This window comes from Lutra lutra, chromosome 10 (assembly GCF_902655055.1).
Source record: "Lutra lutra chromosome 10, mLutLut1.2, whole genome shotgun sequence".
NCBI classification, from domain to species: Eukaryota; Metazoa; Chordata; class Mammalia; order Carnivora; family Mustelidae; genus Lutra; species Lutra lutra.
In genome coordinates, this window is record NC_062287.1 from 16170814 (window position 1) to 16184285 (window position 13472).

General features: G+C 46.8%; 1 protein-coding gene across 5 annotated transcripts; it reads left to right on the forward strand.

The window, feature by feature from the left end:
* Nucleotides 1-2005: 2005 nt before the first annotated feature.
* On the forward strand, nucleotides 2006-8899 carry TLCD5 (TLC domain containing 5). Of its 5 annotated transcripts, none has more exons than XM_047693660.1 (3): nucleotides 2006-2335; nucleotides 4468-4656; nucleotides 6622-8899. In XM_047693660.1, exon 3 carries the CDS (start codon nucleotides 6726-6728, stop codon nucleotides 7158-7160), a length of 435 nt encoding a protein of 144 aa, XP_047549616.1. In that variant the 5' UTR covers nucleotides 2006-2335; nucleotides 4468-4656; nucleotides 6622-6725; the 3' UTR covers nucleotides 7161-8899. The 5 variants fall into 5 exon arrangements, with proteins under 5 accessions (XP_047549616.1, XP_047549614.1, XP_047549617.1 ...); XM_047693658.1 differs by having other exon boundaries at nucleotides 2204-2335; nucleotides 4457-4656; XM_047693661.1 differs by having other exon boundaries at nucleotides 2250-2335; nucleotides 4482-4656.
* The last annotated feature ends 4573 nt before the right edge of the window (nucleotides 8900-13472 follow it).

The following is a 13472-nucleotide window of genomic DNA, read 5'->3' on the forward strand; positions in this document are numbered from 1 at the left end:
ATGAAGCTTGCATGAGGATAAAATAAAGGCTCAATAAAGGCTCCAACAGAAGAACTGGCATTTATCCTCCAGACTTTAGACCCCTGAAGCCTTTTAGTACTCCTTTCTTCCCTGGAAAATGGTGGCAGTAAGAAAATATTTCCAAATCCAGATACTAGAAGAAGAAAAATACTACAACAATTATAAGCAAATGGGGAAAGTTGATATTTGCGTACTTTCCATTCAGTGAAATGGATCCTCCCCTGTTCTCTTTCTCCAGGCTCTCATTACTTCTTATCTGGTCTGTTCCAACCCACTTGAAGCAGGTTGTCTTCTCCAGTTCGCCTTACAGGGACTTCAGCTGGGTGCATAGCAGTGATTCTCAACTTTGGTTACACATCGGAATTCTGAGATTCTGTGTTTCTAACAAACTCTTAGGAGCTGCAGATTTTGCTGGACTACTGACCACACTCTGAGTAACAAGGGCTTGGAGAACATGGTAACATTATATCCCCTTGCCCAATAACATCAGAGGCTTCCTGTTACCCACATCATAAGATGCCTCAGCCTGGCATCTCAGGCTGGCATCAGAGTCACTTAAGGTCCTCTGACAGCAGTGGTTCTTAAATGTGACTAGTATCTGAATGACCTGTGGGTTGTCTTTTTTTTTTTTTAAGATTTTATTTATTTATTTGACAGAGAGAGATCACAAGTAGATGGAGAGGCAGGCAGAGAGAGAGAGAGGGAAGCAGGATCTCTGCCGAGCAGAGAACCCGTTGCGGGACTCGATCCCAGGACCCTGAGATCATGACCTGAGCCAAAGGCAGCGGCTTAACCCACTGAGCCACCCAGGCGCCCAAGTCTTTTTAAAAGATCTGTATTCCTGGCCCCCACATTAAGCCTGCTAAATTATACTCTTCAAGATACAGCCTACAAGGGCATTTGGAAGACACATCCTAAATGGTGTAGAAGATCAGCAAGGTTTAGGCCCCAATCGTTTCCAATACACTTTTCCAGGCTCATTTCCCATTCATCCAACCATCGAACATCCATCACATCTGCCTCCTACCAGGTATTAGAAAAAACAAAGATGAAAACAGTTTGATCCTTACTCATGAGAGATTGGCAAGATAAATGTCAAAACTAGATTATTAACTACTCCCCAGCCATGGTGTAAATGCTCACATCCCTACCTAACGACTTCTCTTTTTAAGACTGTCTGGGCCCCTCAGCGTCCCATTGTCACCCATCCTAATAAATGAATCCAGATACCCTCTTTACCCCATGTGAACCTCCATACTTGTTCGGTCATTTCTTCCAGCTGGCTTTCCTTGGTACTAAAATAGAGCTCAAAGAGGAGAAAGGAATTACCGGAAGTGTCACCAACCACAATAATTGACATTTTTTAAAAGATTTTATTTATTTATTTGACAGAGATCACAAGTAGTCAGAAAGGCAGGCGGTGGGGGTGGGGGGGGGGTGGGGGACGGCTCCCCGCTGAGCAGAGAGCCCGATGTGGGCTCGATCCCAGGATCCTGGGATCATGACCTGAGCTGAAGGCAGAGGCTTTAACCCACTGAGCCACCCAAGCGCCCCCACAATAATTAACATTTATATAATGACTTCTTTGGGCCCGCCATTGTTCTAAGCAGTTTACATTGGTAAAGCGTGTAAAATTCTTACAACAGCCTTATAAGATGGCTATTACTACTATCCCGGTTTTGGGTTTGAGAAAACCGAGGCACAGAGAAGTTAAGCAACTTGCCCAAAGACACAGAGTCAGTAACCAAGCCAGGTTTATTTTTGTCTTATATTCTACCGCCAAGTTGGTGACAGGGCTGTCAGGAAAAGGACTAATTTCTAATTCCCAGGCCTAAGCCCTTTCTGGCAAATCAGTGATTGGTGTGCTGGTTTCCCAACTGAGACTCAAGCGTGAGGGCAGCGATGCGGTCTTCTATCTCCCACAGTGCCGAGTAGGGGTGCGAGCCCTCAGTTACTGGACGGGGACGGGGGACTGGATGGATAATTATTCAAACAAACAAACAAACAAACACGCAAACAAGGGAGGCAGCCTGCGGGTCTCACGTGACCACTAGGTCACACCCCGCTATCTCCCCCCACCCCAGCCCGGAGCGCTGGAGGAGGACCCTCTGGCTCCCTTTAGGGACCTCCCCCGTCCAGCTCGGGTTCTGCGCTCCGTCCTCCCAGCCACAAGGTGCCCCCAGACCCCCGGCTCCTCTTCCGCCGCCGTCAGAGCATCGTTCTCTCTCCCTCTCTCCGCCGCTTCCTGCTCCGGGGATTGGCGCTCTGAGCTCTGGGGCCGAGGCGCCCGAGGCTTCCCGGGGCGCTCCGCCAGGTAACAACGCGGCGCGAACGGCCGCACTCCGGCCGCTGGGCTGGGTTCGGGACGAGGACGGCCGGGTCCGCCCGACCCACTAGCGGGGAAGGAGGCGTGCAGATGGCCCCGCCTGGCCGCCTAGGAGGGGCCGGGGTGGGGGTGGGGCTCTTCCTGCCCGGGGGCGCGGGAGGTCTTGCCACTGGGGGCTCGGTGGGCGGGAGGCTGGAGGTCGGCACTGCACCATGGCCCGCGGGCGGTGGGCGAGTCGGAGGGAGCTCGCGATGCCCGCGGGGCGCCCGGGTTGCAGCTCGCCCCAGCCACGCCTGCTCCGCGGCCGGGAGCCAGGTGGGCCCGCCCAGCGCTCCTCCTCCCGAATCTGGCCCTGGAACGGGAGGAGCAAGGACGGGAGCTTTGGAATCTTGAGCCGGATCGGCCACCCCAATACCCTTCCGTTCTTTTACCCAAAAGTGGAAAAAAAAAATAAATAAAAAAGAAAGAAAAGAAAAAGAAAGAAAGAAAAAAAAAGCGGAAATCCAGAGATGGAGTGACTTTCCCAAGGTCACAGACTTGTATCTGCCCTTTACAAATGTCTATTCTTTTATTTAGATGTTTGTAAATAGACTACTGTTTCCTCTGTTCTGCCAGGGAATTAGGATTCAGGGAAGAGGGCTCTAAAAATACTAATCAGCAGATCCAAATGAGCTGATCCGTATTACTGGCCGGTGACCCTGGCATTTACAAGGAAATAAACGAGAACGGTTCTTTTCACTCTGGGTACTTTGTATTTCTGGCCCTTGCTCTGGAAAAGTGGCCTAGATGTTTTACAAAATTTATCTCAGAACTCCCTTGTCAGAACTGGGCCGGATTAGAATTTTCAATCCTCTTTTCTTCTCTCTTTCGTTTTCCTCTTTTATTTATTTATTTTTTAAATGGAGGCTCAAGAGGTGAAAGTGATTTGCCCACACTTTTATGCGTACTTAGGGGCACAGACAGAATTGGAACTCAGGACTGTGATTGATACCTGCTGTTTTCTTGAATAGAAAGCTGATTTCAGATGAAAGCTGTGCAGAACTTGACCTTGGTAAAGCCCTCTGGATAGCATTCTGGGGAGTGGTTTGTGTATTGAAGTGTGTTGGTCCAGGGATACTATTTCACATGTCAGAATAGGGTTAAGCAATAAGGGTAGCCATGCAGAAAATTCCTGCTGAGATGAGACAGATATCTGAAATGTTTTTGACTTTTTTATTTGTACTTTCAATAGAGGAGCTAACGAATATTAATAACAACATCTTGGTTACTTTAAGATTTTAGACCTGGATGGCTAAATTGACTCAGTTACAGTCATTCTTGGCTTGGTATACTTGTCACTAGTAAAAATTTCAGAGTGTAGCTTTCTGACTTTGTTTGGTGTTTAACTGAATAACTGCCTTAAGGATATTTTTTATATCTCAACAAAAATTTCCCACTTAAACACCTTCTGCTTCTGCCTTGGTCAGTCTTTGAGTTGGGTTTCAGAACTGAACAGAACTAGGATTTTTTTTTCCCCTTCCGAAATACCTAGACTCCGTTTAGTTCCCTATTCAGGTTTACCTCAAGTTTCGATTTGAATTGGTAAACCTGTGACCCAAATCCAAACTTCAGCTGAGTTAGTATCAGCTTCAAACCACATGAAACCGCTATGCGTCATATGACCTCTCACAGAAACCACAGGTGGTGGTACTGTTTTTTTCGCGAGAGTGTCTTATTGGGATTTTTGAAGCGTGAACACATTATCTAATATGTGTATTGTATTACTCATGTTCATCCAAGGTCAGTCATCGCTGGCAGGTTATTGTTGACATTTACTCATCGTAACGATACGATATGTTATTATCATTCTGAGTCTACCAGCTCAGAATGCAGTTCCAGGTTTTCGGTTTAGGGGTTTTATCAGTTATCTCTAAGGAACATGGAATCAGAATCACAACCACGCTTTAATGGACAATTCTTGGCTGTGTTGATAAGGAAGAAGTATTTCAGTGAAGGCAATGTTTTTGTACTATTCTAGAGTAGGAATGAAGATGATATGCAAATTGACCCAATGCTGTTTTCTTAGGGTGCATCCTTTTGTTTTTTCTGGTTTTGGTCTTTTCATCATAGGATGGCATTAGCTCTGTGTCCGCAGGTGCTGTGCAGCCTGGGGGGCTGGCTCTCACTCTACATCTCTTTCTGCCGCCTGAATAAGCACCGAAGCTTTGAGTGGAGCTGCCGGCTGGTGACGTTCACCCATGGAATCCTCTCCATAGGCCTCTCGGCTTATATTGGTTTCATTGATGGCCCCTGGCCTTTTACCCACCCAGGTAGGTGGGAGACATTAGAGGATTTTTCCCTAAGGGGTTTATAATTTGGGGGGTAGTCTTGGAAGGATGGGACATTTTCACAAAATTTGTACAATATTGGAGAATATTGAAGAATAACTACCTTTATGATTTGTATTGGGAGTCTTCTTTTAAAAAAAAAAAGATTTTATTTATTTGTGTGACAGACAGAGATCACAAGTAGGCAGAGAGGCAGGCGGAGAGAGAGAGGGGAAGCAGGCTCCCTGCTGAGCAGAGAGCCTGATGTGGGGCTTGATGCCAGGACCCTGAGATCAGAGGCTTAACCTATTGAGCCACTCAGGCACCCCTTTGTTTATCCTCCTTAACTGTGATGTAATAATTTGTTATGCATATCCTATCATTTAATTGGTGTCTCATTATTTATAGCACCTATATTGATTTTTTTTTAAGATTTTATTTATTTATTTGACAGAGAGAGAGAGATCACAAGTAGGCAGAGAGGCAGGCAGAGAGAGGAAGGGAAGCAGACTCCCCGCTGAGCAGAGAGCCCGATGCGGGGCTCGATCCCAGGACCCTGGGATCATGACCTGAGCTGAAGGCAGAGGCTTTAACCCACTGAGCCACCCAGGTGCCCCTATATTGATTTTTAAACTGCTAGATGTACAAGTATTACCTCCTTAGAATAAAAAAGGTTGTATCCCCTTGAATTAGTTTTTGGGGCCGCCATCACAAAATGCCACAGACTGGGAAGCATAAACAACAGGAACTTAGTTTTTCACAATTCTGCAGGCTAGAAGTCCAAGATCAAGTTGTTGGCTGGTTTGGTTTCTTCTGAGGCTTCTCTCTTTTGCCTGCAGGTGGCTCCCTTCTTGCCATGTCCTCACATGGTCTCCCCTTTTCATATGTCTGTGTCCTACTCTTCTCCTTTTATAAGGACATCAGCCATATTGGATAAGGGCCCATCCTAACAACCTCATTTTAATTTACCTCTTTAAAGGCCTTCTTTCCAAATACAGTCATATTGTGATGGGTTGGGCGTTAGGGCTTAAATATAAGAATCTGGGGGGTACAATTCAGGCCAGAAGTCCCCTAGGATATGATTTTTTTTTTTAATTCCTTAGATTCCTTTTTTTTATTTCCTTAAATTTCTATATTGAGCTTCTGAGGTTTTCCCAAAACTATTCCAACTGATATGAAAGCTGCTATTAAGCTGTATGTCTTATATGAAGGTTTTTTTTTTTTTTAAGATTTTATTTACTTATTTGACAGACAAGTATGCAGAGAGGCAGGCAGAGACAGAGAGAGGAGGAAGCAGGCTCCCCCTGAGCAGAGAGCCCGATGTGGGGCTCGATCCCAGGACCCTGGGACCACGACCTGAGCCGAAGGCAGAGGCTTTAACCCACTGAGCCACCCAGGTGCCCCTTATATGAAGGTTTTAAAGAGATTTGAACATTGAGTCCTTGGACTCAATTTTCTTGGGCTAGGAAATACACTAACTCCTGGGGTTCTTTCCAAGGTCCACTTTCAAGAAGGGTAGGGCCACCAGTGCCCGACAATCTAACCCATTAAGCTAAGAAATTAATCTGGCATCCAGGGCAGAATAACTAAAAGAGTCCGGAAACAAACCTTTAAAATTGGTTACATAAATAAATAAATACAATTTTAAAAAATAAAAAGAGAAAGAAACCGTAGGGTTTTAACTGAAAAGACAAAACAGCTCAATTTTATGCTGCTCTGTAGAGAGGACACTGAGATCATGCCTGGTGCTCAGATCACTCATTGAGATCCGATTCAACACAACAGCATTTCCCGGGCCTGTGACATTATTGGGCTTGATAAAGACCAAAGTTTTAGTTTTTAGTCTTTTGTGGTTGTCACTCAGATGCATGTGCCTGCCTGGTTCAGGAAAGCTCGGGAAACATTGGACCCTGGTGCAAGGCATCAGGGTCCAGCCATTCAGTTTGCTTTTGTCTCGGTTTACTTTAGGCTCACCCAATACTCCTCTCCAAGTGCACGTTCTCTGTCTCACCTTGGGCTACTTCATCTTCGACTTGGGCTGGTGCATCTACTTCCAGTCCGAGGGGCCCCTGATGCTGGCTCACCACACGCTCAGTATCTTGGGCATCATCATGGCCCTGGTGCTCGGGGAGTCAGGCACAGAGGTCAACGCGGTCCTCTTTGGAAGTGAGATCACCAACCCCTTGTTGCAGATGCGCTGGTTTCTCCGAGAAACAGGCCGCTACCACAGTTTCACTGGAGATGTGGTGGACTTCCTCTTCGTGGCCCTCTTCACCGGAGTGAGGATTGGTGTAGGAGCTCGCCTCCTTTTCTGCGAACTAGTCTCCCCCAAGCCCAGGTGGTTTGTGAAGGTTGGGGGAGTAGCGATGTACGCTGTGTCTTGGTGTTTCATGTTCAGCATCTGGCGCTTCGCGTGGAGGAAGAGCATCAAGAAATACCATGCCTGGAGAACCAGGCGGGGCGAGGAGCGACAGCTGAAGCAGAACGGCCATCTCAAAACGCACTAGCCATGACTTTGTCCAGACGGTGGGTTAGAGTTAGTCGGCTGCGGGACACAGGTCGGAGATACGGCTGTCACAGAACCATGCTTCCAGTGAAGTTAGGTTTCAAAAAAGGGCTAAACCTTATCAGTCAGTTTGGTCAGTCTTCGAATGGAGCCCATACCAGTATTAAAACATGAATTTCCACCATAGCGTGGTTGCAGAAAAGCGAAACTACATGGTGGTAATTGTGAGTATGTCACTGTGAGATGAGCAATGCTGCATTCCTTTTAGTTCCTGGTGTCCCTGGGTCCTCTTGTCTCTGGGATGCCTGATGGCTAGACAGCTCAGGAGGGAATTTGAGAATTCCTTCGAGAATTGACTCCTTGAGCAAACTCTTATTCCTGCTTTCCATGTAGCAATTTTTTTTTAAGATTTTACTTATTTATTTGGCAGAGACACAGCGAGAGAGGGAACACAAGCAGGGGGAGTGGGAGAGGGAGAAGCAGGCTTCCCACTGAGCAGGGAGCCCGATGTGGGACTCGATCCCAGGACCCCGGGATCATGACCTGAGCCAAAGGCAGACGCTTAATGCCTGAGCCACCCAGGCGCCCCTCCAGGTAGCAATTTTAAATGAAGTCACCCCATTTACTATAAAGGGAGGGACTTTCAGGAAGAAAATGTCTGACATTCTGAGTATCAGATCAGGGAACTGGATATGTTTACACAAAGGGAAAGAGCAGAGAAAAGGATGGGGTGAAACTGGCCGTGGTGGTGGGCCACTTCTTGAGGACCCCCTATACCAACTGTTGAGGGTCCCCAAGACACCCCCAGGTTTAGTGCTTTGCTTGGAGGATTCCCATGACTCAGAATGTAGTCAAGCTCCTAGCTGTGATTAATTACAGTGAAAGGGTACAAAGAGAGCAGCAAAGGGAAAAGGTGCCTAGGGCAGAGTCCAAGGGAAACCAGGCCCAAGCTTCCAGAGCCCTCTCCAAAAGTAGGATCGCCCAGGATGTGCTTAATTGCTCTAACAACAGTTTGCGGCCATATGGGTAAAATATCCAACAAGGAAGCTCATTAGATGCTCAGTGCCCAAGTGTTTTATTGGGGGCCATGCCCGGCATGGAGCAAAATTCCTGACTCTCAGCAGGAAGGTAGGTGTTCAGCATGCACCATATAGTTTGCACAAACAATTTAGGCACAGTGGGCCATTCTCAGCGGTTGGTGGAGGGGGTGCTCCTCCACCTCCTCCACCTCAACCTGGCAGTTCCCAGATGCCAGCCAAGGGCCAGCCTTGCAGGTGGGCCTTCCCAAGGACAGGAGTTCAGGTCTGCCCTGTTAACTCTTTCCTGCATGAAAACCAGAGAGCTAGGGCTTTGGATGAGAGATGAATGAGATGTGGACAGATTTACCAAGTCCTGTTGTACGGGTTCTGCCCTACCAGGAAAACCATGCCAGTTCTTAGGGCTTTTGTGCATTAATCTCCCAGGCATGAGAGGCTGTGAGTGAATTCCATAGGGATTTACCATGTGGATTCCACAGTGCTTGAGATGGCAGTTCAAGTTTCAGCTCTGCTCTACATACTGCAGACCAGAACCAAAGTCAAGTGTGCTGGCCGCAGGGTGATGAGGCTTATGTTTTAAATTTCATATACATTCCCTTTAGCTCTCTAAACTACCTTTTCTTTTTTTTCTTTTAAAGATTATTTATCTATTTATTTGACAGAGAGAGGTAGAAAGGCAGGCAGAGAGAGAGGGCGTGGGGAGCAGGCTCCCTGCTGAGCAGAGATTTCCCCATGCGGGTCTCCATCCCAGGACCCGAGGATCATCACCTGAGCCGAAGGCTGAAGCTTAACCCACTGAGCCACCCAGGCACCCGTTAACTACCTTTTCTTTTCGCTGAAAAAGGTGCCCTTCTCTGTGGATAAAATATGACAAGGGCTGTCTTGGAAGGGAACAAAATATTTCTTAGTCCAGCAGTCTCTAATCTCACCCAGGGAATGCGAGAAATGTAAGCTTAGAACGAGAGGTTAGGAATCCGTACTTTCTGGGTTCTTTTAACTAATTTGGCTACTCACTTGCCAGATCGATTGGGCAGGTCTCTGGTGTACCCTTTGTCTCGGTTTATACCCCGTTGTGAATGAATGAAATACCCCATTGTGTATTCCACAGCAACACTATGGCATTTTATTAAGGGGTGTCTTTAATGTTGGACTTTTATGGAAAAAGAAATTAAGTATTATTTATTTATTTATTGTTTATTTATTTATTTGATTAATGTATTATGTTATTTAGACCACTGGGGATTGGTATGCTCAGTTACTGAGCAAATGTGTGGGGCCACTGAAGGCTAAGCCTAGGTCAGTAGAAAGTCTCTACCCATTCTATGGTCCCTGGTAGTACTAACCTAATGAGTGGTCTCAAAAATGGATGTCAGTGGCCAGACATGGTGGAGCATTGGAACCGCATAAAGTCATCGTTGCTCTGGCAAAAGCAGCTTCCAAGGCATGTTAACAGTGGATCTTTTAAAAGGACTGTCATCCGGTTAACAAGGTTTGCTGCACATGGAAATAATCTGACAGTAGCGTCTCCGTCTCTTTTCTTCTGTGATCAGGATCCCCAGAAGGCTGGTGAGCTTCTTTCCAACAAAACTGTGGTCAAAGTTGGATGCTAGGGAATGCTGATTTTAGCAAAAGCCTAGTAAAAAAGAGTGGCTTGGCGCAGGAGCTTAAAAAAAGAAAAAGCTGGCTCTTGAATTTTGGCACAGTGCAACCTGTTCCATACCAGACAAATGAATAGGCTTAATCTGGTACCAATTTTTTTTTTTCTTTTTACTCCTTAGAAGTGAAGGGATTGCAGATCTTGCTGTTTTAGGGGTACTCTCATGGGAATGTACGTAGGTGTCTTTTGGAATTTGAATAACCGAAATAATAAGAGAAGAAAAATTGTTCATTTCAGCTTTTCTTGATGTTTTAACTAATAACTATGAAGGAAACTCCCTGAGAGAAAAATGGGACATGAAGGTGAGTCAGCAGTTAAGATGCCGGGTTTCTACGTCACAGGTAAAGGAAGGGCTAATTAACATGTGATATGGTCCAACAAAATGAAGTATTTTACTCATTTGCCTTTGGATTACTATGTAATAATTCCTAACACTGCTCAAGAAAGATTTATATTTCAATGAGATTTGTACTAAATTTTATAAAAATAAACTTTTTATCAACCCAAGTCTGCCTTTACATCTTTATTGTGGTTTTGCCAAGAAGTAAAACGAAAAGAATTCTTCTGGCTTATAGAAATGTTGACCCATATTTATACTTACCTGTGAAATACCTCTTATCTGCTCTTACCACCAACCATTCCTAATAACTGTTTACTTTTGGGGGCAACAGTCTACATACAGGGAAAAAATTGCCAGAGAGAGGAAGAACTAAATTTCTTTATTTTGCCACCTGTTTGGGTAGTTGCCTTGAATTATTTATTATATTTCTCTCTCCCAGGGGTAGAGGGAGAGAGAGAATCTCAAGTGGATTCCCTGCTGAGCATAGAGCCTGGCAGCCTGTGGGCTCAGTCCCACAACCCTGAGGTCATGACCTGAGCCAAAACCAAGAGTTGGATGCTTAGGCACTGCGAGCATTGCCTTGAAAACGATGATGTTGAATAGGCTTCATGAAGACAAGGTCCTCAGCTCTCTCAGAACTGTGTTTAGAGGGGCGCCTGGGTGGCTCGGTGGGTTAGGCCGCTGCCTTCGGCTCAGGTCATGATCTCAGGGTCCTGGGATCGAGCCTCACGTCGGGCTCTCTGCTCAGCGGGGAGCCTGCTTCCTCCTCTCTCTCTGCCTGCCTCTCTGTCTACTTGTGATCTCTGTCTGTCAAATAAATAAAATCTTTAAAAAAAAAAAAAGTGTGTTTAGAATGCCTAGAACAGTGTTAGACATACAGTAGGTGCTCAATTAATGTTGAAAGAACAGATGAAGATATGGTTTAGAATAACCACCCTGCCCCCCCACCCTCTGAGAGGGGGTAACCTCAAAGCATGCACCATGGATTGTGTCACGTGTCATTTTTTTTTAGGTTAAGCAACTAATGACCGTGGGCACTGTGTTCTCCCTAGATTGGTGTGACTCTCCTGAAGGCATTCTTTACATATAGCCTTTATGAGTCTAGAGCTACCAAGAGCTCTAAAGAGACTTTCAGGGATGTTTTTACTCTTAGAGTAAAGAGATTTTCATCATTGAAAAAAATAGTTCTGGAATGAATAACCACTGGCTTAATTAAATCCTTTGCTTACCATCTTCTGAAGCTTTCCCACAGCAAATGCCTTCTTTGCTCACAGCTAGAACTTTGGGTCTGTTTAAGTTTGGAAAGATCTTGAAAGCAGCCTGCCAAGAGGTTTTGTATGCAAGGAAGAGAAGGTGAATTAGGAAATTTTCCCAGTTTGTTTTATTCCTGAAGCTCAAGTAGTGAGGCATTCTTGAAGGGAAGAGGAGAACTCATTTTTAAAAGGCATGATTTGATGAATCATTGGGTCCAGTTAATTTCATACCTACCCTGTAAATTATTAGAATCTGGCAAAAGGATTTAGTATGTTTAAGGAAGGTATACGTTTGGGGATAAAGTTTGCATTTTGGTCATTTTATGTGGCTGGATGGAGCTCTTTTCAGTTAATACGCAAAAAATACGCAATTTCAGTTCTCAGGGTAGAATTACGCTAGGGTACACCAGCAGGTGGCGATGTATCCTGGTCTGATCATTAGGAAAGTGGTTTGGAACGTTAATCTGCTGCTATTCGTTCCCAAAATAAACATTACAAAATTAGCTGGCTGTGCCCTGAACTTAAAAAAAAAAAAAAAAAATCAAGCAATAAAGAGTCATCTTTGGCCTCTGTTTATCTTTTCCTTTTTTTACCCCGTTCTAACGTCAGCCTTAGCTCATGCATCTATTCAGGGATAGTGATCTTTTCTTGAACTGTTACAGGTTGACTTTTAGAAACAGCATTGTTCAGAGGTAACTGTTTCCCCTCTCCACAACCATTGTTTATTAAATTTGCTTTAACTCTTGATTTCCACAAAAATGCTGAGAACCCTCACCTACCAATACAGGTTTAAACCCATTAAGTCTGAAAACAGGTAAAGGGACAGCCACTTTGACACTGGCAGGCAGAACTGAACTTCTTGCATGCGGTACTTAAAATTGCTACACTATGGAATTATGCAACCATAAAACTAGATGGATATCTAAACGTACCCGGTAGGAAAAAAGAAAAAAGAAAAAGAAAATATGGGAACTCTTCAGAGAACTGCTACTCTTCCTACTGGATAAATACACTTAACTTGCTGCTCCCATTTCTCCCCACAGCAAGCTTGTGAAGTCGCTGTGGAAAGCACCATGCTTTCTCCATTTGGAAATCATACATTTCACTTTGCCAAGGCAGAAGCAGCCTCAAAGCAATATTATACCAAGAAATCCTGGCTCCAATTCCCAAACTCACTCCCCCGCACCGCCCCCCCGCCCCCAGCCCCACACACCTCCCTCCTCTAACTTTCCCCCGCAGCCAGGACTGGTGCGCGGCGGCCCCTGCCCTGGGACGAGGCCAGCAGGTGCCCAGGTGAGCGTCCAAGGCCAAACCCTCCCTTTGCTAGGGTATGCTGAATTAGGGACGGTGTCCCGGCACCTGGACCTGAGCTCTTCGCTTCCATCAGTCACAAGCGGTCTTTACGTGTTATCAGAAAATAAGAACAAGTACATTCCATTAAGGAATAAACGTTTCCAGGGCAGGGGGGGGCGGGTAATTCCCAGAGAGCCTCTCATCCCGGACGCCTCCGGTCTGGGAGAGTGCTCTTTGGCGGTGTCCGGAGGCAAGCCGAGCTAGTACAAGACACTCTCCAAAGCACAGCTCTCCGGCGCTCACCGGGCCCTGGGACCGACGCTGGGTGGGTGGGACTCCCGGGGTGGGCCGGTTCCCCCCTCCCCCAGCCCTGCAGAACTACTTTTTCGCTCCCCCAAACAGGACTCCGGCGGAGGCGTCCGCGCGGCCCTGGCGCGCGGGGAAGCGCGGGGGAGACGAGGGCGGCCGGGCGGCGAGGGCGGCGAGGGCGGCGGGGTGGCCCTGCGCGCCGCGGAGGGATCCCGGGTGAGGCGGCTTCCCGAAGTCAGAGGGGAGGAGGCCGAAAAAAGTCGGCGGGGGAGGGGAAGCGCGAGCTCGCGCTGGACGCGGCCGGGGCCGGGAAGACAGAACCGGAACCGGAACCCGTGCGCGCGCCTGCGGTCGTCGCGCGGCCCCCACCGCCGGCGGCCTCCTCCGCCCGCCGCGCGCGCGCTCCCGCGAGGGCCCCAGGACC

Bases quoted from the DNA above. Each gene is read 5' to 3' on its own strand.
- TLCD5 (XM_047693658.1), top strand. From the start codon at position 4,458: ATGGCATTAGCTCTGTGTCCGCAGGTGCTGTGCAGCCTGGGGGGCTGG. The intron at 4,657-6,621 runs GTAGGTGGGAGA...GGTTTACTTTAG, and splicing joins CTGGCCTTTTACCCACCCAG to GCTCACCCAATACTCCTCTC.